Below are 27,980 nucleotides of genomic sequence, written 5' to 3' on the forward strand. Positions count from 1 at the left end.
TTCAAAAATTCTTTCAGTGTTAGATAGCCCATTTATCGACGAAGGCTATAGGCTATACATTATCCTCATATTCCTACGGGAACAGGAACCACGCGGGTGAAACCGCGCGGCGTCGGCTAGTTACTGATAATTCAAATTACATATGTTCTTCAATGTATTATCGATAATAATTACTACTGCAAATTGACTTATTGACATTTTGACATTTATTTTATATTTTCCTCAGTCGCTATTTTCATTCTTTATATCTAATTTTTGAATTAAATATTTTTTCTTGTGAATAATTTTTAATTAATGTGTATAATATAAGTACTATTGTAAAATATTGCTAAAAATTTGCACGCTGACTTACTCGGTAAATTGTGTTGGAAATCATACCATTATTGTAAGATCTATTTGTAACCCACAATTTGGCAAATAAATTATTATTATTATTATTATTAAAACCGGATTTTGATTTATGAAACAAAGTCGTCCGCTGCGTTTAATAGGGATGATGACAGTTTTTTTTTTTGTAATTGTATATTAATTAGGAGTATGTAAAATAATTTTCTAAAACTAACAGGATATTTGTGATCATTATTGTTTTAGAGCTACTAAGATTTAAAGGGTCAGATTTGAGGCACTGTCACGGATCCCTGAAAAACGTCCCATACAAAATGGCACGAATTTATGACGTCGTTGATCATAATGATCAAATTATTCGTCGTTGATGTTAATGATTTTAATATGGGCGTTCAGACAAAATTACAAATATCTTTGTTTTTTGTGTGTTTATGTGTATTGTTCAGATATTGAAAAATGACTGACTGAGGAAGCTAAAAATGTATGAATTTTCATCTAATTACGATAAAAGATTTTTAGTAGATTTTGTACCTAATATTATTCATTTTGCAAACATCCAGACAATCTTTATTTTTTACATATGAATTAGTTATATTGACTTTATTTACCAGAATATTTAATATAAAATTCAATATACCTATTCAAACCTAGTGTTTGTTTGTATGTATGTTCGCAAGTAGCTCACTAATAAAAGGAATAACATGCGCTTTTCATAAATCTTTGATGACCCATATCTGGCAGACTTCACAATTACAACAAAAAATAAAGAAAAACCTCAGGTATGCAATGATGTTTTTCCTTCACTGTTTGAATCACGTGATATTATTTTATTTTTCACCATTATAGAGTGACATATAAGGAAGCTTTCGGTGTATAATTTAATATATTTATTGTCAAGATAATAATGAAAAATAAATTGAACGATGAAAAAACTACTCCTAACTAAACATTTGGTATGGGCTATTAAATATTGCTGATAATGAAGTTAATTTGGAGTAAAACCATTAACGTTATGTTCCACAAACCCAGTCACAACTCCTGAATGATCGAAGCCAGCCGTTTCCTGCTGTGAGCTATACATACATTAATAATTATATTAACCCCTGAAACCTGCAGTGAGGCATGATTATTTCCTCTCAAATAGCAGGTCTTATCATTGTAACTTATCAGCTAATTTAAAAGCATTCTACAGGGCCAGACCTCCTTCCTTATAGGAGACTAGATGATGCCGCGAGGATTCACCTGCGAGGTTCTTGTTCCCGTAGATTACGGGCATAATAAAGTCAAAATCAAAATTCACTTATTTCAAATAGGCTAAGTTTACAAGCTCTTTCGAAACGTCAGGTAATAATATTAAACTTAAGATAATGGTGATAATAATTATTGGAAAACTTAAAATTAAACTTACGAGGGTTCCAAACGCGCCTTGGTCCGAGAAGAGCCCACAACAAACTCAGACAGGTTTATCCTTTTTTAGTTTAGTTTATATAGTCTATAGCCTTCCTCGATGAATGGGCTATCTAATACTGAAAGAATTTTTCAAATCGGACCAGTAGTTCCCGAGATTAGCGCGTTCAATCAAACTCCTCAGCTTTATATATTAGTATAGATGGGATATGGAACATAGATCCACCACGCTACTACTATGCGGGTTGGCGATCTTAAAGTTATAGATAATATTTACTAGACTCTTAAAAGATCACCATTTTGATGACAAAATAACCGACACCAACAGCTCTTCGCACTAAAATTTTTACTGAAAAAAAAATTTAACAAAAAAAAATACAACCGACTTCAAAACCTAAAAACGTACCCACTAAACTAAAAAGTGAAAAATAACATCATAATATGTTCTACCTGCTGATCAGTATGAAGGCGGTGCTAAGCCGGTAATGTATTAATTCAAGCCATGTGAGAATATCTTATAGATTTAGATTTTGCAGACAGTGTTGTTTCATGTGGTCCTGTCAGAAATGGCTTAAATTAAGACAACACCGGCTAAGCACCGCCTTCATACTGATCAGCAGGTAGAACATATTATGATGTTATTTTTCACTTTTTAGTTTAGTGGGTACGTTTTTAGGTTTTGAAGTTGGTTGTATTTTTTTTATTAAAATTTTTATTATTTTTCCATTTTTAGTGTAAAATTTTATCTCAAACGAATACATCAGACCCCTAATGACAGTCACAACCCATCTTGGTACAAAATTCTCAGCAATACAGATTAATCAAGCCCAAGCACAAGGTAGCTACCGTAAACCATTAAGGGGTTCCCTTAATTGACCTTAGTCTTCATCATCAGACCCCTTTTAAGAGACACAACTCATCTAGGTAGAAAGTTCTCATTAATACGAATTAATCAAGGCCAAACACAAGGTAGTTACTGTAAACTGTTAAGGAGTTCCCTTCAGATCCATCATCAGATCGATTTCAAACCTTCATGAAATTGTAGTGCTTAAAAGTACTAAATGGAAAATGAATACGAACTCACTAGACACCCATACAGATCCATCATCAGATCTTGACATGATGGCAATGGGACCAAATGGGGACTATACCGCTTCAAACAAAAAAAGAATTTTTGAAATCGGTCCAGGCGTCTTTGAGTAATCGGTGTACATACATAAAAAAAAATAAAAAAATACCGGCCGAATTGAGAACCTCCTCCTTTTTGAAGTCGGTTAATTACTTGGAAGAGAATCCTATATTTTTTCCTTCTTCAGCAAAAATTGCTGTTTTTACACTTGTTACACAAAATGTTATCTTATTTGTCTAAAGTGAAACTTGCTATTGAAAATTTTACAACAAGCTTTCCTTTCTTATTTAATTTATTGAAAAACAAAATTTTGTATAGTTCAAACCTACAAAAATAGCGAAATCCCCAAACAAAGATTCCTATAGAGCCTTTTATCCACCAAACAAATCACATGAGGCCCATAATAATAATGCAAAGCTTATACGTATAGTTCGCGTCGTGCCTATACTGGTTCTATTAATTAAAGTAGTATCCAATGCTAATCAGTACCAAAATGTCCGAACATTGCCTAAAATGTTATTATACAAGTATTGTATTTGCCTTGCAAATTATCGGGAAATACCTTTGTTTTGTTTTACACTTTGTATCGTGATATTAATTTATCGCATTAACGTTGTACAGCTGTAAGTTATGGATTCCGGGTTCATAATCGATGTATCGTTGTCGAGAATCGATTGATAATAGCGGCAGGCGAAAATGGATTTAAACAACTTTATTTTAAAGTTTAAATTCATTCAAACTTATTTTAGATACACGTGTAAAATAATAGTTACTTATCAAAGAAAAGATGTAAAATACGAGTATGATGTGGAAGAAAAATAAATATAACAGAACAGAGCCTCAATAGTTCAACGGTAAGAGCGGTCGGACTCATCACCGAAGGGTGGTGGTTCGATCTCCGACCCGTTGGTCTATTGTCGTACCCACTCCTAATACAGTCTTTCCCGACTAGTTAGAGGGGAATGGAAATATTGGCCATATTATAAAAAATATGGCAAATATTCTTTTTATTAAAAAAAAGAGATACATAGTAGTGTGCACTTCAAACATGTATAAACAAAATACGCTGAGCCCTCATTCGCACGAGAATTTTCAGGTATGCAGGTTTCCTCACGATATTTTTCCTTCACCGTTTGAGACACGTGATATTTAATTTCTTAAAATGCACACAAGTGAAAAGTTTGAGGTGGATTCCTCAGACCGTATTCGAACCCACACCCTCCGAAATCAGAGGCAGAGGTCATATCCACTGGGCTATCACGTCCACTGATTGGTATAGGTTGTGAATAATGTTGATGATGGGTAACCTAACTATACCTACATAGAACTGCTTGTTACACATACCTAACCCCCTGGTAAGCCAATGCCGTGAGCCGGTGGTCTCTGAAGGTGGTGTATCTGGAGTACGCAGCGAGGAGGTGCAGCAACTGGGTCACGGTGCCAGAGAATGGCACCTCAGACTGAATCGCCCACACCAGTATCCCGCCGAGGATCGTCAGCTGGAAGTCTATCGCCATGTGGTGGGTTTGGGGTGCACACTGGAATATAATGATTTTTTTAATAATCGTACAGTAAGATGAGTTGCAATTTGGGAAGTGGTGTTAATTCCCCGTGCATCGGAATATAGCAATAGGGATTGCAGAAAGAAACTTGATAAATGGTGGTATACCCCTGCCTCTCAGAGCACGTTAATGGTAGGCGTCTACAGATACCACAGATAGATAGTCGTCGTATGTATCGGATGCATTGTACGGATTTTTATTTTACGGTAGATAAAATCCGTTTGATCGATCCGCACGATGTGGATCAGTGGATGCACTTGTATGACTTTATAAACAAAGAATACTGAAACCCGTTTAAGGCGATGCGTCCGATACATACGATGCGAATCAGTGGACGCCTCGAGCATTAAAACCCTAATTCCACCAACCTGCATTGAAGAAGTCTAAGATCAAAATGCCTACTTCTATCAGGAGGCCTATTAAAAGGCCTCTCAGAAGACCTATCAGGCCTATCAGGAGGCCTATCAGGATGTGATTAAGTCGGCTGATATTAGTTAAAGCAACAGATCCAGCTCTGTCTAGTGCTGCAGCACCTTTATATGTCCACCGTCAAGGGTTCTTAAACCCAAAATCTCTAAAAAACTTCGGAAAACTGCATACTTGAGATCTCAATAATGTTCAAGATGCTGCCAATCTGCACTTGATCAGGATAACGGAATATGTCCTAACCCTTATCATTGTCAGAGCACTCGTACTCAATAGTAAGGTGTTGATGGATTGACACCTTAGTAAAACACCTGAGGAATACAGGTGTTAGACAACGCTGAGTAGGACGTGTTTTGAGTGTGATGTTCCCAGGTTACGTTATTTACGTTAATTTGCCCCTTAAGATCTTATGGTTCATCTTGTTACACTAAACATAAAATACCTACGAGTACATAGCTTACTCACATTACATAAATACTTTTTTTTATTCTTTACAAGTAGGCCTTGACTACAATCTCACCTGATGGTGAATCTCAAGTGATGATGCAGTCTAAGATGGAAGCGGGTTAACTTGTTAGGAGGAGGATGAAAATCCATACATACCCCTTTCGGTTTCTACTCAACATCGTACCGTAACGCTAAATCGCTCGGCGGTACGGCTTTACCGGTAGGTTGGTAACTAGCCATAGCTGAAGCCTCCCACCAGCCAGACTTGGACCGATTAAGAAAATCTTAATCTGGCCAGCCGGGGATCGAACCCAGGACCTCCGTTTTGAAAATCCACCGCGCATACCACTGCGCCACGAAGGCCGTCTAAAAACTTAGGCCTCAAACGGTGAAAGAAAAATATCGTAAGGAAACCTGCATACTTGAGAATTTTCTTAATTCTCTACGTCTGTGAAGTCTGCCAATCCGCATTCGGCCAGAAAGAAAGAAAGAAGAAAGAAAAGATCTTTATTTTTAAGTAATGCCACATCACATTAAATCAAAATTATAACATATTATGGCTTAACTGTCCACTCAAAGAGTGGAGCACTAAAGAATGCCCTGTAAGAATGTGGCATAACCTAAAAAAAGGCCTCAACTCAGAATGAGAGGGGACTCGAGCTCAGTAGTGAGCCAAATATGGGTTTATAATGATGACGACTACTATCGTTTTCCACGTGTGTGCCATAAACAACAAAAACCTTGAAACTTAATTGGATTTTTTAACCAAAGTCACACATTAATACAAATTTTGATCGGCACAATCAGCGGAATTTATCCTGTCCATTCAAATTAAGCAACAAACATTTCAAAGTACAATGGCGCCTACCTAAAAAATTAATCAAGATTAAAAATTAATTTTATCAAGGGCACGCTAACTCTCAATCGCATTTCGTTAAGTAGCGGCTTTTTTAGAGGTTACAAAGCACTTTTAAATATAAAACTTAATAAATTATTATTACAACAAGATTGTTTTCTTCGGTTAGTTTTTCTCACAATATTTTAAGAGTGTACTAAGTACTGGACCAACATCATCATTATTATCATTAGCAACCCATATGCTCTCTATCTTTATATATAACCCATATTATGTTATATATAAAGATGTGACTTTACTATTTTATTTTTGAAGAAGGCTTAATTTCTTTGACTGTTTAGAATATTCACAGAATATTGATAATTCTAAGCTAATTACTAATAAATATAAAAATAGTTACCATAAACCATATTAATTTACTATACGATTACATGTAGAGTTTTAATATGAAAAACTCTTGTACAGTTTGAAAACAAAAGCTGTTTAATTGAAATACTTCATCACCTAGCAAGTTAAAGTATGCAAATAGTGCAAAAACTCGGAAATGCAGTAAGTACTCGGGAACTTCATTCATACGAACGAGGATATTTAAATTCGCTCCTAACTTATTCCACTCGTTTCGTCGGGACCGCCGAACATATTTGCGGCGCGATTTCCCTCGCTTTATTTACTGAAATAGCACAGACCTAGATTTTCAAAAGTGCACCTTCTACTTTTTTAAATAATCTCTGCTTGACAGATTCGTCTGGGATATTTTACTATTTTTTTAATATTGCGTCACCAAGTTCATATCATATATATCATCATAGCCTAGTGTATAGACTTTAACTACCTTCGATTCGAAGGGCGTAGTCCGGGGCTTGCACCTCCAACTTTACAATTACGTGCATTTTAAGAAATGTCACGTGTGTCTCAAACGAATTATAACAGAGTTATAATAAATAAACAAATAACCTAGCTTAGTTAAATTAAGTCCTTAGTGGTAGTATAGCCGTCATAGCCCAGTGGATATGACCTCTGCCTCTGAATCCGGAGGGCATGGGTTCGAATCCGGTCCGGGGCATGCACCTCCAACTTTTCAGTTATGTGCTTTTTAAGAAATTAAATATCACGTGTCTCAAACGGTGAAGGAACCATCGCGAGGATACCTGAGGATTTTCTTATTTTTGTTATTATGATTAAAAAATTTTAGCAACAAATGACCTGAATATATAAATTGAAATATTGAGTTCTTAGTGTATTCTCATACTCATACTAAACTCCCTTTAGCTAAGAATTTTCTATATTCTGTGAATATTTGAACAGTCCAAGAAATTAAGCCTCCTTCAAAAATAAAATAGTAAAGTCACATCGCTAAGTTACAGCTACTTGTAATTAATGAAAATTTTCTTCGAAAATAAATTCTTGTTATCGACCCATTTTATTAATTACCTTTTCTCGGTTACGTGTGCCAAAGAGTAATACATTATTTCATAATTTGTTTTTTTAAATAGTTAGAGCAGTGCAAGTTCTTTATCTATATATATAAAAATGAATTTCTGTTCGTTAGTCTCGCTAAAACTCGAGAACGGCTTAACGGATTTATCTTATCTTGGTCTTGAAATGTTCGTGGAGGTAGGTATAGGGAAGGTTTAAAAGGTGAGAAAAAATCAAATAATTTCCGGGAAAACCCTAAAACTACCCTTTTCTATTTCCCATACAAACGTTTAAGAGTCAAGCGGTAGGGGTAGGGTAGGGGTAGGGGTAGGGTAGAGGTAGAGGTATAGAAGGGTAGAGTAGGGATAAAGAATAAGTGCACTTATGTCAAAACGAAGCTTGACCGGGTCCGCTAGTATATAATAAAAAGGCATAACATACTCGTACATTGCAGGTTTGAATCTCAATCTAAATACATAATATGCGATAGGTCATTCATCACGAGATCTCTAAAACCGCTTGATGTACAAAGATGAAATTTGGCAGGGAGGTAGTTTATAGATAGTAGAGGTCTGATAATAACGGGCTTTGCGAGAGGGCCGGATTAAGGAGGTCTAAGGGCTGACGAAGTCGTCCGCTAGTTCGATATATCTCACCATTTCCTCAATACCGAAGTAATTCTGCACATACAGCATGTTCCACCACCAGCCCTGTTGGCAGAGCTCTGCGTTCTTCGTCACCAAGGTACCCCACATCGGCCCAGAAGAGATATTGTCCCAAATGTAGGCATAGAACAACACCACGGCTAGTAAAGCTGGTGTTAATCTGAAAAAGAAATTACCAAATATGATAAAATGTCTTTATTGTAATGAAAATTGAGAAAAGCTTCATTTGACGGCCTCCGTGGCGCAATGGTATGTACGTTTGATTTACAAGACGGAGGTCCTGGGTTCGATCCCCGGCTGGGCTGATTGAGGTTTTCTTGATGGGTCCAGGTCTGACTGGTGGGAGACTTCGGCCGTGGCTAGTTACCGCTTGGTGGGCAATGGAAGAAAAACTTATAACTGTTATTTGTATTACTAGTTGATACAATAAGATAACCCACATGATCTTAATTGTATGGAAAATCACCATATTTATCAACGGAGTATAATAGGACGCTACGTGCGTCAATATGAAGCAAAGGTTTTTGTCATAGTTTTATTGATCATCATTGTTGATAACTGTTTAACAATTAAGTTAACTTAACTATTAAGTTATACTTTCATATATACATTTTTTTTAAATTATTTAAATATTTTTTATCCTCCAGACGCATCCAATTCGGCGATTATCTATATTACCCTATCACGAGTTATCTTCTACCATATGTTTTCTGTGCTTCTACCTCGTTGCTCCTCCTACTTATAGGTCATTATATTATTCCCATCTTCTGTTCTGCTTCACATGTTTCTTTTCTTATCACGAAGAAGCCACTACATTATCTTTTAAGTCAATTCTTATGCAACTTTAAAATTAATCTTTCTTTAAATTAAAATTTTAAGATTGTTAGATTTTATTTCGTCATCAAATAAAAACCAAAGAGTAATTATTATTATTATCTTATTAAAGCCAACACTAATTATTGTTATACCTACATTAATCACTGAGTCTGATTCTAGACTTTTAGAATTCGACTGACACGCGGCCGCGTGTCTCGATATTTTTTAATTTACCTGAAATATCTCGACAGTAGTTTTGCCGCTATCGTATCGCTCGTAGACTTCCGGTAAGACGTGAGCGTGCCACTGATGAGGAGGAAGCAATCGGTGAACATCCATCCCGCTCTGCACCATGATAATAGTGGAGACGTCACTATCTGGAAACCAAAACAATTGCTAAATATTCAAACTTATTCTTGACTTGCAAATTATTCCAAGAGCTGGCGAACATTTTTATTTGGTTGGTATATAAGGCAAGCTGGAAACTTTTGCTATACCTATACTTAGAGGCACAATTATCCACCCATTTTAGTATACTCGCGCATATTAAAGTGGGTGGATAATTGTACCTCTGAGTATATATACACTCGTAGCTTAAGATTTAAGACAGAATTGGGGCCCTACCTGGAGAGTGGGGGGGCTTTAATTTCACATAAAATATGCAATTGTAAAGAGGCTAAGACTGTAGGACTACGTATTGCTCGGGCAATACTTACCGTCATGTTCTAGCCTGACGTAAATAACTAATCGCCGTTCCCGGAGAATAAATGCTAACTGCCATTAACACGTATTTTATTATTATTATTTTGTTTTTGTGATCTATAGATATTAATACATCTGCTCAATTGTTTTTAATAATTTGTATGCAGTTATTAACGAAGTTACAAGATATTACAATAGTATTCCAAGATATAGTCACTGGCATGAAAGTATGAGAAAAAAATGGTAATATAATATTATCATAATGTATTCCTACTTCTTAGTACGGTAAACAGTCATACAGTTTTTTTACGGTAAGTGCAGAGTACAATATTGGATTCCGGTTAGACTGTACGGCGAATAAAATAGTAATGGACATTTAATATGAAATTGAAAATATAATTTATTATCTAGGCTTTTGTCAATTATGCTTAACAAAAGCTATAAAAATTTGATTTTATTCAAGCATTCTCATTTTTATCTAAGTCTATTACTTTGTCAACAATCGCCAAAATTATGTTTTTTATTTTTCCTTCAAAATTAGCTTTTTGCAATTACAATTTTATTCTCCGTGAACAGCGAAATCTTTTCAAGCTAATTTATTTATCTAATTATTAAACTAATTAGAATATTAAACTAACGGCAAAAACTAGTTAGAAATAATATTACTTATTAAAATGATTAAAACAAGATTTACTTTCAGCTTTTAGTAAACTTGATTTCACAAAATTATTATATACGACTCTGTGTACTTAAAACTTTCTGTTATCTCTATTAATTATTTCTATTTTGATCAAACAACCTTTGACTGTATGAGTTCTTTATAAATTATGTAATTAAACTGTAAATTGGCCGTCAAAACTAAATTTAAATAAATTATTATTATTATTATTTATTATTCAACAAACAACACATTGAAATTAAGCCTAACCATAGTGCAACACAAACCACAGTTAGTTTTACTGTGCACTGGTTATTATTGCATACAATAAATACAATATTTAGGAAATCGGAAATAGGTGGACGCAAAATTTATCTAGCAAAAGATTCGCCATTTTATTATTAAAGTTTCAGAAATTAAACGTTTCTTTAAGTAACGAGCGCCTGTTTAATATTCTCAGCAAATATTTACGAATTCAATTGACACTGAATTTTCTCTCATAATTCTAGAGCACCTACAAATAAACAAGAATTTTCTGAAAGAGATCGCTAATCTTCTATGTATAAGTAAATGTGCCTCGTTGGATATATCGATATATTTCGGACTCTTATTCCATGTACCTACTACACGAAATTATTATTGTTTAAAATGTTGGTTCCAATTAAAAAGTGCTGTTTTCATCACATTTAGAATTTCCTCCGCTAATCGGTTTATCCATTTGATGAGTAGGTATAAGTAAAAGCCGTAACTCAAGCGTTGAGTGTACAATTTCATAAAGTTGACTGAATTGGAAATATGCCAGTTCTAATAAACAACACGTGTTCGCTCGCCGATCTATGGCCCATCGTTATTTATTGCTTCCAAGCAATGTTCAATATAGTGGATATTATAAGAGAATCTTATAAACTTGTCACACTACAAAATAAATTATTTTTTGTTTTTTTTTTATCCAATAGTATTTTTGGGGAGGAGTCACGAGAAATATAGTGATATCTAGCAAAAACAAAATCTTTTGAAACACCACTTAGCAAGTATAATCGTCGTTATTAAAAATCTATATATATTTACAACTATTACAATTTAATATTTTAATAAAACCTGTCCTAATTTTCTTTCATTCAAAATTCTATAATCGCGTCAAAAACATGGGTGTAGGGTAAGAAATACTTTACGATTTATTCTTATATCTTACAGATTTACACAAAAATAACATTAAATTAATTCGTTATCAACCCATATTCGGCTCACTACTGGGCTCGAGTCTCCTCTCAGAATGAAGGTTAGACTAATAGTCCAACACGTTAGCCCAATGCGGATTAAGAAAGAGAAAATGAGAGAAAATTCTCTGGTACGCAGGTTTCTTTACGATGTTTTCCTTCACCGTTTGAGACACGTGATATTTAATTTCTTAAAATGCTCCAACTGAAAAGTTGGAATAGCATGCCTTGGAGCGGATCAGAACCCATACCCTCCGGAATCTGAGGCAGAGGTCAAATCATGAATTGGTGAAGTTGTTCAGATTAGTCTGAGCACAACCTCTTGATTTGTGGTCATACTCATGAGACACGAGATTTTTTGAATACTTATTCGTACAATCTACAAGATTTTCACCAGCACTTTACTTATTCTCTCGCCAGATTTCAAGTTATAAATGTTTATTTTAATTTTGGAAGAGTAATTTTTCATAAAATAATATGAATTATAACTATTTCATAATCATCATTATCAGCCGATGGACGTTGCTGCCACCTGGACATACTCGTATGATTTTTGTAAGACCACAAAACACCACGCCACATCCATCTATACCTAGAATATACAGCTGGGCATTTAGTTCATAATAATTTATTAAACCCAGAAACAATTTTGTACAATTTGGTTATCTGATATAACGCAATTACTAATTGTAATCCTAGTCGTTTATTATGGCAGTGTTAATTTCATCCATAATTGCTTCAATTATCGGAACAGGCGTTTTGAAATTGGGCCATAAATGGATTTAAATCGATACTATGTAGCTTTTATTGGTTTTTTTTTTTATTTACTTGTATGTTGTACTAGGCATATATATTTTTTTTGTATCCATACCCAAAAAAATTGGAGGAGTTTTTGTTTTTATAGGTTTAATCTCCGATGGAAATGGCAAAAGGAACTTTTGAGAAGCACACAAAAAATGGTTTCAGAATTTAGAGAACAAAAATGTTCAAATACTTAAATAAAGTTTGACAATCTCTTTAGAGCAGTTCGTTGTATGTGGTTCTCAATAGATAGGTTCTGGGTTCGATACCCAGTAGGTTAGTGCAGGGCTTGATCACAGACAAAGGTTACCTCGCCATTGAATAACAATAAAGTTTTTTATATTATGGTTTTTAAGCTCATTCAATTTTTCAATCATTCGGATTTCTGGGTGTCAAGTTAGGACGAGAGCCTCCCCTTTGCAGCGTTGACTTCCGAGTCAGCACGGAAGCACATAACATTTCCTTATGCTAACTGCCTAACTGTTGTCTTCCTTAAGTTTTGTCACTCTTCCGATTATTATTTTTCACACAAGCACTTGCCCTAATATTTGCCACTTGTTCCTGAGACAAAAAGTGGTAAATATTTGGGCTTAATAAACCTACCTCGCTGATCCTCAATCGGTTGGTGTACGGCGTCAAGGCTATGGGCAGGAACTTGTGTGCGAATAGCAATGCCACCGTGGCAATGGCTCTCACACCATGGATACAGGCTATCTCTTCGCTGCTCGCCGGCGCTACCAGCCTCCCGAGGGTGTTGTAAAGGGAGAATGAACTTAGGAATCCATCTGTAGGAACAAAATAATTAAATATTTTAACAAAACTTTAGTACCAATCTGAAGTGGGAGTTACCTACTAACAAAATTGGAGGTGTACCTATTTACCATCTAGGTAAGCGAATTAAGCTCGGTGATTATTACTTTTCGTAAAATCATATTACCATTTTTTTATTTACTTACAGAAAGTGTACCCAGGAAGATATTACAGTTGGCCAATTCGTCTTCCCAGGCATTATGATAAAAAAATTACGGGTACTATTTACAGAATTACTGAAGAGAAACACAAGATTACAAAATACAATAAAATTAACAAACAAAAAATAAAATGAATTAAAAATACAAAACATTTAAAAATAATTATATAACGATTTAAATTTATTATCTTGTAACCGCATATAGTTTTTAGGTAATACGTACTAATAAAATTATCTATGTATAACTTCAACCACAGAATATAATTACAATAATTAAAGTCAGAGTTAAAGATTATTTATTTGTTATTTCAAGTACCTATTCTTAGTTTACAAGCACTTTTGAAAGTGTCAATCTAATTTTAATATAGATAACGTTTATGATTTTCCTTTTGTCCTCATTTTTAAATATAAAATAGGTACTACACAACAGCCTCTCTTGATGAGTACTGTTTACTAACAACCAAATTAAAAACTGAGAGTATAAATCACTAATCATTTCACATCTAATAATAATTATAATTAACTTGTTCTTAAATTAATGAAAATAAATTTGATTAATAAGCTTTTAGATATATCTAGTTAATATATTTTTTAAACAAACCATACATAATTTAAAATAAAATAAATTATGAAATATCAAAACCTCATAAAATACAAAATTTTATCTTAATTAATAACTTTAAGTTTCTATTTCTTCATCGTTATAGATGATTGATTTTCAGACAAAAAATTCCATCATAAGTTTTCATTGAAAATAATAGAAACACAATAGAAAATAAAGCCCTAATTCCATTGACACCTTGACTTTGATATTTCGTTAACGAATCGCTTTACCCGCCAGAATCTTTTTTGAGTTTCATTTATTTTTCATTCGTCCTTCGCGACCCGCGGAATAGTAACAAGAGCAGCGCACACTTCAGACTGCTGGCTCAGACTTGTGTCGTGTCGTATGTCGTATCTTAAACCGACCGACTGCCTCCTTACACCTGAATATACTTCACTGTAATCTGACATCATAATATAACAACAAAACTGCGTAAATCCTGTTCATGTAGAAACATCTGGATAAAAAGTAGTAGGTATAATTTCGCCTAGATTCGTTGAGCCGAAGTTGATATTACTTGACTTGAGTTCGAATTTGTCTTTACATCTCTTTGTGCAAGTAGTGTTGTACAAAGAATGATGGATGAAGAATACTTTAACTAAGATTGAATTTTGGAGAAGACTTGCGAAATATAGTTAGCATTACAAAACTTTAGGATTAGGATAAAATAATGAGACGAAACGTACAACATAAAATGTGCGGAGATACGACTATTGTTTTTAAATTATTATAGCAAAGTGCGACTACTAGCTGACGCCGCGCGGTTTCACCCGCGTGGTTCTAGTTCCCGTAGGAATACGGAGATAATATAGTCTTCTTCGACAAATGGGCTATCTAACACTGAAAGAATTTTTCAAATCGGACCAGTAGTTCCTGATATTAGCGCGTTCAATCAAACAAACAAACAAACTCTTCAGCTTTATAATATTAGTATAGATTATTATTATTATTATTCTGCGTTATTAGCTTCCAATATCGGGATAATAAAACCTGAGCATTGTATTTAGCCGTTTCAGTCGGGTCTCGGATCGGAGTCGGACGCAATGCATAAGCTATCGCTCACTGTAAAGGCACCGCACGCACCTCTAAGCCGAAAGTAGTTTCGCTCTAACAAAAATAAAAATATCAAGAAAACTCGAGCGTAAAACTCGATGTGACGTAAAACTGTCGGCGTTCCCAATTTACATAATAAATTATTTCGTTCGTTGATTTAGAAAAGAGCCCCGAGTTCGTAACTGAGGGTTTTTGAGGCCTCCAAATTTATTTATGTAAATACAAATTTCGCGGGACGCCAGCACCGTTGATAAAAACGGGGTCGCATTTTATGTACATAATAGGATACAAAGGAGTTTTCTTTATTTACTCCGTTTTTTACGCGGACCGCGATTTTGTTATAGCTACTTGTTAAAACTTTAAAACAGTATCATCGTTTGACGTAAATTGGCTCGAGGATCAGCTTCCATGAAGTTTTACGTAACAAAATACGCAATGAAACATGAGATATTTGAAACAAGTTGTAAATTACTTAATGATTGCTTTGTTTTCCATTACCTATTTTGTTGGTTACACTACAGATATAAGCCTTCTTCTCCTATAGGAGAAGGGTTTTAAAGTCTCACAATGCTGCTTCAAAGCTGATTGGCGGGATTCATTAGTATACCTACCAGAGTAAACAATAATATGACATTCCAAATATTTTTTGGAATGCCATAAAATTGTTTTTATGCGAATAAGATCTTGTCGATCACATGCAATCGACGCAAAATGGTATAGCTTTTAATTATCTAATTAGTTAGGCCTTTCTTTTCCTACAAATATTATTATCGCTACAAACTGTTATATTTAGCTATAATTTATACCTCACATGATTGTTAGCGCGGCTTATCTACCAAGCTCGGCAATGCCGGGCAGCTCAAATAAGCTATGACCTTTATTCCAGGTAATATCAATTACTATAAGGGTAATACAGATTTTAGAAGCTTAATATCACGGCTAATTTATTTAGATAAGCGCAAATTTCAAATAAGCCTTATTACCTACATAGGCACAGGCTATACCTCTAGGCAAATATAAAATAATTATACAGGCAAACTTTTGGCATTTAAATGTATTCTTATATGGAATGGCAAAAGTTCCTCGACCCAAAAATCGACTGCCGTATTCGACTTTACGACATTTAATTTTACCTATCCGAAATTTGCCCAACATTTTTTATTGATCAAGTTTACAAGGGCCTTTGTGAGAGAGAAATTACCACCACTCTTAATTACACATCCACCAAACTACTTAATAAAGCCTCCCACTAGTCAGACCTGGACCAATTAAGAAAACCTCAACCAGCCAGGGCGGGATCGAACCCAGGACCTCCGTCTTGTAAATCCACCAAATATACCACTGCGCCACGGAGGCCGTCAAATGATTATAGCTTATAGGTCATGATCTTGTGTGGAAAAAATAATCCTCCTTGAAATATGACTTTTTTGTTGATCTATAAAAGATGAATAGTCCACGATATGTGTTTTTGTTTTTTCGACATTTCCAATAATCATCATGATCAACACATATTCGGCTCTCTGCTGAGCTCGAGTCTCCTCTCAGAATAGGAGGAGAAAGAAAATTCTCTGGTATGCAGGTTTCCTCACGATGTTTTCCTTCACCATTTCAGACACATGATATTTAATTACTTAAAATGCACATAACTGAAAAGTTGGAGGTGCATGCCCCGGAGCGGAGGCAGAGGACATATCCACTGGGCTATAACGGCTCTCCAACAATATTATCGTCATATTTAAATTTTACACAAAATCTTGATTATTTATATACCAATACCTTCCTCATCACTCACTGTATACCTACATATACGTGAAAACCGCATGAAAATTCAAACAGACAGACGATTCAGAGGTATTTTTATAATATGTCAAACATAACATAAATTTAATAGCTATATTTTAGCAAACACATCTCCCACGTGGTTTTGCGGCGCCCTGTATAGTGAAATAGTGACAGCAACCATTAACAAATGATAGCCGCTTCTCTCGCAACCACTAAATCCCGGCTGAAAATGTGACAATCAATATTGCACACTACTGGCTGCGCTCGGGGTGTACAATAAATAATGTGCGTAATTGTATTGGTTGCAAAATAAGGCCGCCTACACATGCAGCGATTATAATGTATACTAATATTGTACAGAGAAAATCTATGTTTGTATGTTTGTTTGTTTGTAATGAATAGGCTCAAAAACTACTGGACTGATTTTAAAAATTCTTTCACCATTCGAAAGCTACATTATCCACAAGTAACATAGGCTAAATTTTATTTTGGAAAAATAAAACACACAAGGTGTAAAAAATCAACCAGAAAATTTGGGTAGGGGTAGGGGTAGGCTACGGGTTGGCTAGGGGTAGGGTAGGAGTAGGGTAGGGGTAGGGTAGGTGTAGGATAGTTGAAAGTTTACATCAAGTTTCACGCGGACGAAGTCGCGGGCGTCGGCTAGTCTTTTGACGGCCTCCGTGGCGCAGTGGAATTGGCGGTGGATTTTCAAAACGGAGGTCCTGGGTTCGATCCCCAGCTGGGAAATTGAGATTTTCTCAATTGGTCCAGGTCTGGCTGGCGGGAGGCTTCGGCCGTGGCTAGTTACCACCCTACCGGCAAAGACGTTCCGCCAAGCGAATTAGCGTTCCGGTACGATGTCGTGTAGAAACCGAAAGGAGTGTGGATTTTCATCCTCCTCCTAACAAGTTAGCCCGCTTCCACCTTAGACTGCATCATCACTTACCATCAGGTGATATTGTAGTCAAGGGCTAACTTGTCAAGAATAAAAAAAAAAACATAACACAGACGCTTTCCGTTTTTGTACGATTAAAATAACCTACGCAATGGATTTTAATACGGTTTTCAGTAACAGCAATAGTGATGAAAAAAATGGATTCCACACAGGTGATGTCATAAGCGGTCGCTAATAAAAGCATAAATTAATTTTAATATATTATTTTACACGAAAACGTCAATAAACTCTCACAGTTAACAAATACGCTAGTTAAGTTGAAAATGAAAACTATCGCCTATTAACGCCTCGAATGAAAGCAAAGGTATTCCACAAAATGTTATGAGCTTTTAAGTTCACTGCCAATCCTACCCTACAGATGGCTTATTCAATGAATTAGTGTCTTTTAGAAGATAAAGTTCAATAGGTTGTCTAAAAATACAATGTTCTAGGTACATTGCAACTTATTCAAGTCATACAAAATTGCAGGTTGTTTGAACTTGAAGGCTAAAATGACCATGACCCATTACAAAATCGTTGGGTACATCAGATAGATCTACCACGCAGTAAAAATCTAAAATTTTTTGTTACTCGCGGTATTTAAAACGCTTCGTCTGTAGCATTCCTTATCGCTCCAGGGTCATAAATCATTGTTGTATCGGGTCACGCGGCATTGATAAACATGTCACAGGTCCGGTGATAGCAACAATTAGCCGACGTGACCCGGGTTGCTGCAACCCGAGCCTGTAAGACCTGTGTATGTAATTTATGCTAATTAAAAATGCCATCGTCATTCGGTGTCAATTTGAATCACAATCGAGTTGAACTCTCGTTACTTAATGTAGGTTAAGGTTGATCTAGAGGTCCGTGGAATTCGTGAATTATATTTTTTACTCAATTTCTAAAGAAGGGTAATGTTTTTCTAGTGTATGTTTGTCTAGGCACGCTTCTGCATACGAGTACGGTGTCATTAGATTCGTCTCATTCCTTACAACTGGTATAACTAAGGGGGACAGAAACAGTGGGAGGGTTTATTATTACATAATATACAGTGCGAAGGGTATAGGGGTAGGGAATGCTTTATATACCGAAAAATTTTTAACCGACTTCAAAAATAGGAGGAAGGTTAAGGTAGTAGGTATTTAACCAACAGGGCTAGAATGGTCGCCACGAGTTATCCGGTGACGAGAAAAAGACGACTTCGTGAACCTTCGGAGATTCGGAATCGTTCTCTCTTTCGTCTTGTCACGACAAATTATATGCTTACCTGAGCCTTTCTTTTCTTGGACATCATTCCCTTCTTTCTCTTCATTCCCTTGCTCATCAGATTTCCCTTCTTCCGTTGTTTCCTCTTCAGAATTATTTGTACCAAGATAATCTTGTACTGTTGCAATCAGCACCAATGAAATGACGGTAGCGTATAGAGACCTGTAAATAATACGATTTGAAAATATTAAGCGTATGATTGCTAGTGGTTGCTGTGAAAACCTTTCTGGTATGTCATCATCATCATCATCATCATCATCATTAACAGCCGATGGACGTCCATCGACTTAGACCTCTTACATAGACGTGAGTTTCCAGTCTGGCTACTGGTTATAGACCACAGAACATAGAACGCTAAAGCTAACGCATCAAATACAAGTTCTGCGCTTAACGAATATTACGCCTGATAAGAAGCAGTAAGCAAATATGCGGATAATCGAAGAGCATGCCTATTAACTAAACAGATTTCTTTTTTAACCGAGGAGGTTCTCAATTCGGGTGTATGTTTTTTTTGTATTATTGTTACGCGATTACTCGAAGACGCCTGGACCGATTTGAATAATTCTTTTTTTGTTTGAAAGGGTATAATTCTTGAGGAGGTCCCATTGTAATCAACAGCAAAGCAGCAGGAACAAAATATGTTATTTATCACTTTTAAGTTTAGTCAGTACGTTTAATGTTTTTTTTAATCTCTCATTATTCCTGCCATCTGTCGTGAGACATTCAGCTGGATTTTAAGTATTTATGTAAAGGCGTGCTAGGTTCAAAGACCAGTGATTTGCCCAAATATATGTAGTGTCTATTTCAAGACATCTTGTGGTACTGTCTCTTGAGCCTTTTGAAAGGTTTCTTCATCATTAGGTTCCTTGCAAGTTAGTTTGGATGTTTCCGAATACGCTTTTGGTATGCTTTCATTGAGTATGCAACTTCTGTCTATAAAGTTTTAATTTTTAGCTCACGATCCAAGTGATCATTTTTGATGTACCAAGGAGCATTGGTAATCATGCGAAGCATTTTTGACTGGAACCGTTGCAGAATTTCCAAATTCGAGTTTGATGCTGTACCCCAAAAGTTGCATTTCGTACGTCCATACCGGTTTATGTAATAAAAGCTTATTTTCCAGCGATAGTTGGGATTTTCGATTTAAAAGCCGATACATCTTTCTCACTTGTTGGCCAAGGGCATTTCTTTTCGTGAATATGTGTTTTGTCTAAGTAAAGTAAGCCATCTGTCTAAACTAAACATTTAATTACAAATATACCTAATACGTCTAAGCATTGATGTTTTATGCTTTTTTTTATTCTTTACAAGTTAGCCTTGACTACAATCTCACCTGATGGTAAATGATGATGCAATATAAGATGGAAGCGGGCTAACTTGTTAGGAGGAGGATGACAATCCACAACCCTTTCGGTTTCTACACGACATCGTACCGGAACGCTAAATTGCTTGGCAGTACGTCTTTTTCGGTAGGGTGGTAACTAGCCACGGCCAAAGCCTCCCACCAGCCAGACCTGGACCAATTAAGAAAACCTCAACCGGCCCAGCTGGGGATCGAACCCAGGACCTCGGTCTTGTAAATCCACCGTGCATACCACTGCGCCACGGAGGTCGTCGCTTATAAGGTAAAAATAAGGATAAAAACGTCAGTAACAATAGTTACTGAAAATTCAGGAACTAAGAACACCTTAACAAGATTTGGTGTCCCTTTGTCAAGTTCGTAACTCAATAGGAACTACTTTAGATATATCGAACTTGAGTAACTTTTTTCCGTGTCACAGAAAGTGTGTTTAAGCCACGTTAGTGAAATATTAAGTGGATGATGAGTTGACGAGTAATAGAGACGAATGGAAAAGATTGACATATTTTTCCGACCCCACTTAATTGGGATAAGGGTAAGGAGATGATGATGATGATGACTACTTATTTATAATATAACATTACTTGATTGCCAACCCATATCTACTTTATCTGTACCTACGATTTATTGTTTGGATCCTTGTTTGTACTACTTGTACTTTAGAAACCATGAACTTTTCTATGGACGGTTCTAAGGTTCAATTTATCGTATGGAGATAATTTTTCATACAAATCAGTTAAGGGGCCGGTGAAAAGGTAACGGACAAACAGACAGACTAACTTTAACATCACACTAATAATTGTCTAAGTAAGTTTTATTCCTCTTTTACGCTTCGGCTACTGATTTGGCTCAAATTTGTAATGGAAATAGATTTTACTCTGAATTAACACATAGGTTACTTTTCATCCCGGAAAAATCCATGGTTCCCGCAGTTCCAAAGTCGCGGGCGTCCGCTAGTTAATTAATATGAGTGTAGATAATACTTACAAAGTCAAAATGGTAGGCAAATCCAGCCATTCCTTCCACCAGTTCGCCCCCCTCCTTGTGAAGCAGTCTTGGTCGTCAACCCTCACCCGGAAGCTGATACCAGTCTTGTACTGATAGTGCTTGATAGCATCTCTGAGGATGACCTCCACATCTCCAGAGCTGCAAGGCGAGGGTACGCAGACCCCCCAGCTCAGCGTGGAAAAGCGGGGCACGAAGTGACCTGGCTAAACAAATTATGATAAGGTTTTGTAGTTAGAGATGTAGTAAACTAAAATAAGGTATTTTTTATTTTGTAATAGAAGACTTGGCCGCGTGGATGAAACCTAATAAAAATTCTGTTTTTCATAAAAAAAACACATTATTGAAAAAATATGCTGTTAACCCCATCAAAATCAAATCAATAGTTTTTGAGAAAACCGTGGTCAAACAAACTTACATACGGGTTGAGAACAGCATATACGACTTCCTATTTTAATTTTTAGTTCAAATTAACTTTGAAATCAATTAATTAATCGTAAAAAAGTACAAATAAAAAAAAACGCCACCTCAAGATCTTCCTTCTTTTTGAAAATCAGGTAAAAATTGTTTGTATTTTTAAGCAATTTCATTTATTATACCTACAGAACGCAGCCGTGCTATACGACGACCATTAACTCCCATTGATGTACTCATAAAATTAATTACGACAATAAAGACAGGGAATTCATTAAAAAACCTTATAATTATGCTAATTTATATGTCCTGTTTGCCATGGAGTCTTTGTTTTTAAGTGCCAAATTGTTTTTAAGTGAATTTACACCATAGGTTCTCAAAGTAGGTGATAGGATGTAGGCCCTTGACGGCATTTGATATTTAAAAGGGGCACTAAACGACCCAAAAAAAACAAGACATTAAGGACATTTGGTTCAGAAGCAGTTCTTACAACTGCTTCTGTACCATTTAATGTCTTGTTGTTTTAACTAAGAAAAAATAGTCTAAAAGAATATTAAAAAAAATAATATAGAATCACGATCTAACGATTCTATAGATCCAATTTGTTATTTGTTTGTTGAATAATTTCACCGCGGCTAGTTGCCTCGACTGGTTACAGAAGGGCTGGCTCATTTTTTCCGCAAAGGGTCAGCCTGGCTGTCCAGCGCGTAAATGCAGCCAGTATTCTTGCCACCATTCCACGTGGGCATGACTTGTATAGTTATTAGGATAAGTTAGCTTAAGTTTCTTATTGTATTGTTTCTCAATAATAAAAAAAATGTTGTACAAATCGATGTTTCATTTTGTTGAAATTACACGTGTGTGTATTAGAATTTAAATTTAACTTATTTGTAGTGTAAGGACTCAGGATATATTTATTGGCGTTAAATATCTTCGATGTGTGAGTTTACCTCGTCCTCCTCAATAAACGACAAACAATTTTAGTGGTAAATTTAAATGCGATGCAAATCTAAAGGTAATAAAGTTTTCGAAGCGTTAGCGATCGTAGAAAGAGAATCGACGTGCTACTTGGCTAGGGGGGGCTGAAAAGTAGTAGTAAAAATAAGGTTGGAAACCTATGGTTTACCCCATAACTTAATGATTCTGTTTGTATGAAGCCTATCAAAAATAATAATTAATAAAGTTAGCTGGCTAAGCGTTAATTCCGCTTTCTTAGTAGCCAAAGCGGATATGATTTAAGCATAAAAAATAACGATATAGTCTCCCACTGAGATTCTTGGATAATTTAATTTAATTACAGTAACAATTTATTTACTTTTAATTTTTATATTTGTCACTTTATTTTTTTCTTAAATCAAGAATTCTCAAGCCTTTACGGAAAATTATATCCATAGTGTTTCTAAACTTCCTCTATTTTTTTCAGATCAAATAATCTAATGAAGACTTCACTATCACCATTACATAATTAATCGTCTTAAAAATCTGCATAGTATTTAACAACTCGATAGCTTTAGCAGAATGAAAATCACCCCATACAAGAATAATACGAAATATTGCATTATAATTATATCACCGTCTTATAACTTGGATTAGAATGAAAAAAAAATCAGTCACACCATAACTAATAATAATAATGACTATTACTCATTCTTGAGACGGCGCGTATTGTGAGGAGGTTCCTCACTCTGGAGCCCTGACCACCGGTTGCTTGGGCACTCAAATGTCCCGCAGCGGAAGGGTGATTTTTTTTTATAAATTTTTAATAATATTTTATACTTATATTGTTAAAAATTAAAGAAGTAATAAATAAGTGAGAGAACAAAATGACTATATCACACATCTTAAAAGTATACTCACATCATCAATCCTACTCTTGAACAAGTTCCTGGACTGCGCAAGATGTACTGGCGTCTCCAGTTCAGGGTGTTCCGCCTTCACATCGATCATGGCCAAGCAGTACCTCCCTTGCACCCTTACAATGCTGCCGGTGTCCAATTGCACCCTAGCCCGGACGCCCAGGCACTGGTCAAAGTCACCCAACTGTATGCCGTTGCCTTGAAGTAACCCCGAGGGTATCTTCGCCGTTGCGTCGAGCACTGAAGGTAATGAAAAATTCCACATTTGTCCAACTGAATGTACCCTTTGGGAATGATTCAACGCAAACGTTTACGGACACGAATGTACAAAAGTACATTCGTGTATATTTAACTACGTATTGTTAAAGTGTAGAACAAGTGAGGAGTATGAGGAGAATGTAATATTCAGATTGAGAGAATATTCAGATAGAAGTTACTTTCTTTTGTAATATTACATTTAGAAAACTAAAGTGTCTATGTTTAATTTCAAAATAACGGTGTTTTCCCAAATATTTATAATTTATATATTTATTCACACAAACAAAATTTAGAATTACTATACCGATTTTGCCGGACACTCACTGGAATATAGAGTGAATATCCCGCGGGATTTATGAAAAATTGAATTTCACGCGGACAAAGGCGTGCTTTCAGTAATAACATAACCGCTAACCACGATTTGTTTATTAGTTAATCTATTTAACTTTAATTTATTAGTTAATATTTATCAAAAATTTACTTCAAAATCATCTTTATATCATACATGTATTTTTTTTCAATCCAGTAAGTACCTAGTATTTTTTTGATTAGCCACTAAGCAAAGTCACCAAACTTACTATGTACAGTCGCGTGACTGGTACACCATAAAGTCAATCCCATAGCGACTGCTATTCTAGTAGTTTGTTAGCATGTTAGATATCATACTCGTATTATACGAGTAACTAGTCTATACTAATATTATAAAGAAGTTAAACTTTAGGGTAAGATCTGGATCTGGATTTTGTAAATTCCTTTGCCATTACAAAACCACGTTATTTGTGAATGTCATGGACTATATTTTACCCTATATTCTTACGGGAACGGGAACTACGCGGTTAAAACGCGAGCGTCGCCTAGTACCTATTAAGAAGCGTGATACTATTATGTATTATGTTTAAACTCAAAAACTTACTTTTATTATATCTAAGTAAATACGTGCAAATACCTAATATAATACATACCGATGCTGAAAAGTGAAACTTAAAAGGGGATCAAGCCCACTCTTAAATTGTTGAATTGCTCTGAACTTTGTTAAATCTATCTTTTTTATAATAACAGCTTAATCATTAATACGGAGAACCAAAAACCGGCAGCCAAAATATAAATAAAAGTGTATATTACTATATTACTATATTACTTCACATGTTTTTTTTTAATTATATTCGTAACTAGTAGAAGCTCGTGATTTTATCCACGTAAAATTTAGTCAAAGAAATCCCGCGGGAACCATTAATTTTTCGAGATGAAAAGAATATGTTGCTCAATAAAAACAGAAAGACAGACAGACAAAAATTAATAAAAAACTTGTTTGTGTTTCATTATCGTGTAAATAACTATAAGCATTTGAGAAAGCACCGTTATCTTGAAGTCAAACACAGACACTTCAATTACATTCATTAATAATCAATTATATTAATTATATATAATTATATTGATCTGTATTTATGTGCTCATAGAAATTTGGTTAATCATAATGATGTGACAATATTGTGACTAAATGAAATATCATCACTATTGTTCTTAGTAATGATATTTCATCTATACTACAGCCTTTCTTGATGAGTTCTGTTTACCAACAAACAAATTCAACATGAGGCTATAAGTCCTAGTCATTTCACACCTAAAAATAATTATAATTAACTTGTTCTTAAATTAATGAAAATAAATTTGATTAATAAGCTTAGAACAATTAAATATGATTAATATATTTTATATAATATTATATAAGCAAACTATACATAATTTAAAATAAATAAGTTTTGAAATGACATGCGTTTTCTACCTTCATTTCTAATTTCTTTGTTGGTAAACTGTACTCATTAAGAACTCTAGTATAGTCATAAAGTATGCAAGCTTTGTACTTACTGTTTAGGGCCCATAATTTTGTTCCACGTAACTGTCTCAAAAGTATTTGTCCGTGACGCCGGCATTCAGGATTATGTACGCGCGAAAAGTTTGGCGCAAATGTTGGGAAAATGCCGTAAAAATCCTCAAATCTACTATGTAACAAGTTTCGCCTGTGCAAAACATCTGATACATGTTGTAAACGACCGTCTTTGCTATCGGCTTTTGTAGCTTCTTTGCTATCGTCAGATTTGTCTTCAGAACTTGACTCTATGGTCTTTTTTGATTCAGACGTAAGTTTTATATGTGAAACATCATCTACAACAACTTTTTCTTTGCTTTTCTTTATCGCTTCTTTGACGATAGTAGTTTTTTGTTTGCTATCATCTTTTACCTTAGTTTCAATCTTCGCAGCTTTTTCTTTGATTTCGGGTACCACAGATTCTTTCAATGGAGCATCCGTTGGTTTACTTATTATTTTAATCTTAGGTAATTCTGATTCTTTTTTACTTGGTTTAGTATCTTTTCCTGTCTCACTTTTGATTTCTACTTTTATTGTAGTTTTTAAAGGCTTTTCAATATCTGCTTTAGGTTTTAACGTTTCTTTCAGTACAGTTTTAATAGTCGAAATATCTACTTTATGTTTTTGTTGGTCCGTAATTTTCTCTTTTTTATCAACATCTTCGATTTTATCTTTCTTATCTTTACTAATAATAACTGTGGGTTTAAGTAATGGTTTCACAGATGCAGTCGATTCTTCTTTGTCATCTAACTTTTTTTTAGTATCAACTACAACTGGTTTCTTATGATCAGGTGGTTTGGGAGGATCATAGTCGTCATCGTCGTCTACTTCACTATCGTCGTCATCGTCATCGTCGTCATCATTGAAATCCAAAATCAATGACACCTTTTTACTTCTTGGTTTAACATCTAACTTACTTTTCGTTTCAGCTTTCTCTAAGCGTTCAAAACTAGCTTTTCCTTTTTCTAAACGCTCAAAACTAGCCTTCACTGAATCAGCTAAACTATCATCGTCATCATCCTCAAGATCATCCTGTTCATCGTCCCTCTTTGTCAACTTTTCCTCAAACAAATGTCGTTTTGCACTAAAAACCTTTTTAATATCATCGTAAGAACGTTTCGCACTCTCTTTTTTAAAACTATGCACAACTGGGTCAAGGTTAAGGTCACTCACGCCACAGTCCTCACATATGCGTCTTCGTTCAGATTTCACTTCATGAGATGCACCAGGTAAACGTACGCGGAATGCGCTTATCACTGTAACTAATATTGGAACGATGATTAAAATTAGAGCTAGCGTCCATCTGTGGCACACCATGGCCGCCGCGTGAGACGCTCACGGCGCCATCGTTTGTGCGACTGAAACGTACTTCAGCCAGCAGCCCTGGCGCTATTTGCGTCGCACTCCGCACTCTCCCGTGCTCAACTACAGATGTTTCATTGATACCGATGGAATACAAATCGGGAGGTAATTTTCATTTGTTATCAAAACTTTTGGTCGCAAAACAGACTTTCCCAGCCGGAGTTAATTCGAGTGTACGGGAGCGAGGGCACAGTGGAATGGCACTCCGCCAAGATTAATGTAAAAATAGTGTTGCAGAGGCGATTGTCCGGTTCGCGAGTCAAATCGAAGACGATTGGATTGATGGAATTTCATTAGGGTGATTGATTGGCATGTGGCGTTAGCGCATTTGACTTACCACCTTTGATTGATTCACGAGACTTTTTAAAATGATAATGTAAGTTAAAGGTGGTTGATCTAATTAATTATAGTTCTTACGCATGCATGGTGTGGGAGACAGTTCGTTCCACTCTTGAAAGATTGCCGCGATTCACGATAATAGTTCGTATTATGAACGTCATACAGGCAACTGTTACTCGCACCATGCTACAGCCCACATGGGATAATAGTAGAAATAGAATTGGAAATACACCACACTAAGAGTGTAGCAAATTTATTAAATACATAACGGTGTTTTAGTTTCCAATCTTTAAAAAATATAATATTAACTTAATTGTAGCAAACATTTATTAAACGCGCTAATCTCAGGAACTACTGGTCCGATTTGAAAAATTGTTTCAGTGTTAGATAGCCCACTTATCGAGGAAGGCTCTAGGCTATATAATTATTATCCCAGTATTCCTACAGGAACGGGAACTACGTG

General features: G+C 35.4%; 1 protein-coding gene across 1 annotated transcript in view; it reads right to left on the reverse strand.

Moving 5' to 3' along the window:
• The window catches only part of LOC112046566 (nose resistant to fluoxetine protein 6), a 33,528-nt gene extending 6,195 nt beyond the window's left edge, over positions 1–27,333 (reverse strand). The window contains exons 1-8 of the mRNA XM_024083254.2: positions 25,816–27,333; positions 23,693–23,931; positions 21,404–21,627; positions 19,058–19,218; positions 13,051–13,232; positions 9,304–9,446; positions 8,245–8,413; positions 4,226–4,419 (exon numbers count right to left, since the gene is read on the reverse strand). Of these exons, the coding sequence (XP_023939022.1) occupies positions 4,226–4,419; positions 8,245–8,413; positions 9,304–9,446; positions 13,051–13,232; positions 19,058–19,218; positions 21,404–21,627; positions 23,693–23,931; positions 25,816–27,133 (2,630 nt within the window). The 5' untranslated portion in view covers positions 27,134–27,333. The remainder of the gene's footprint in view (positions 1–4,225; positions 4,420–8,244; positions 8,414–9,303; positions 9,447–13,050; positions 13,233–19,057; positions 19,219–21,403; positions 21,628–23,692; positions 23,932–25,815) is intronic.
• Positions 27,334–27,980: the final 647 nt, after the last annotated feature.

This window comes from Bicyclus anynana, chromosome 6 (assembly GCF_947172395.1).
Source record: "Bicyclus anynana chromosome 6, ilBicAnyn1.1, whole genome shotgun sequence".
Taxonomy (NCBI): Eukaryota; Metazoa; Arthropoda; class Insecta; order Lepidoptera; family Nymphalidae; genus Bicyclus; species Bicyclus anynana.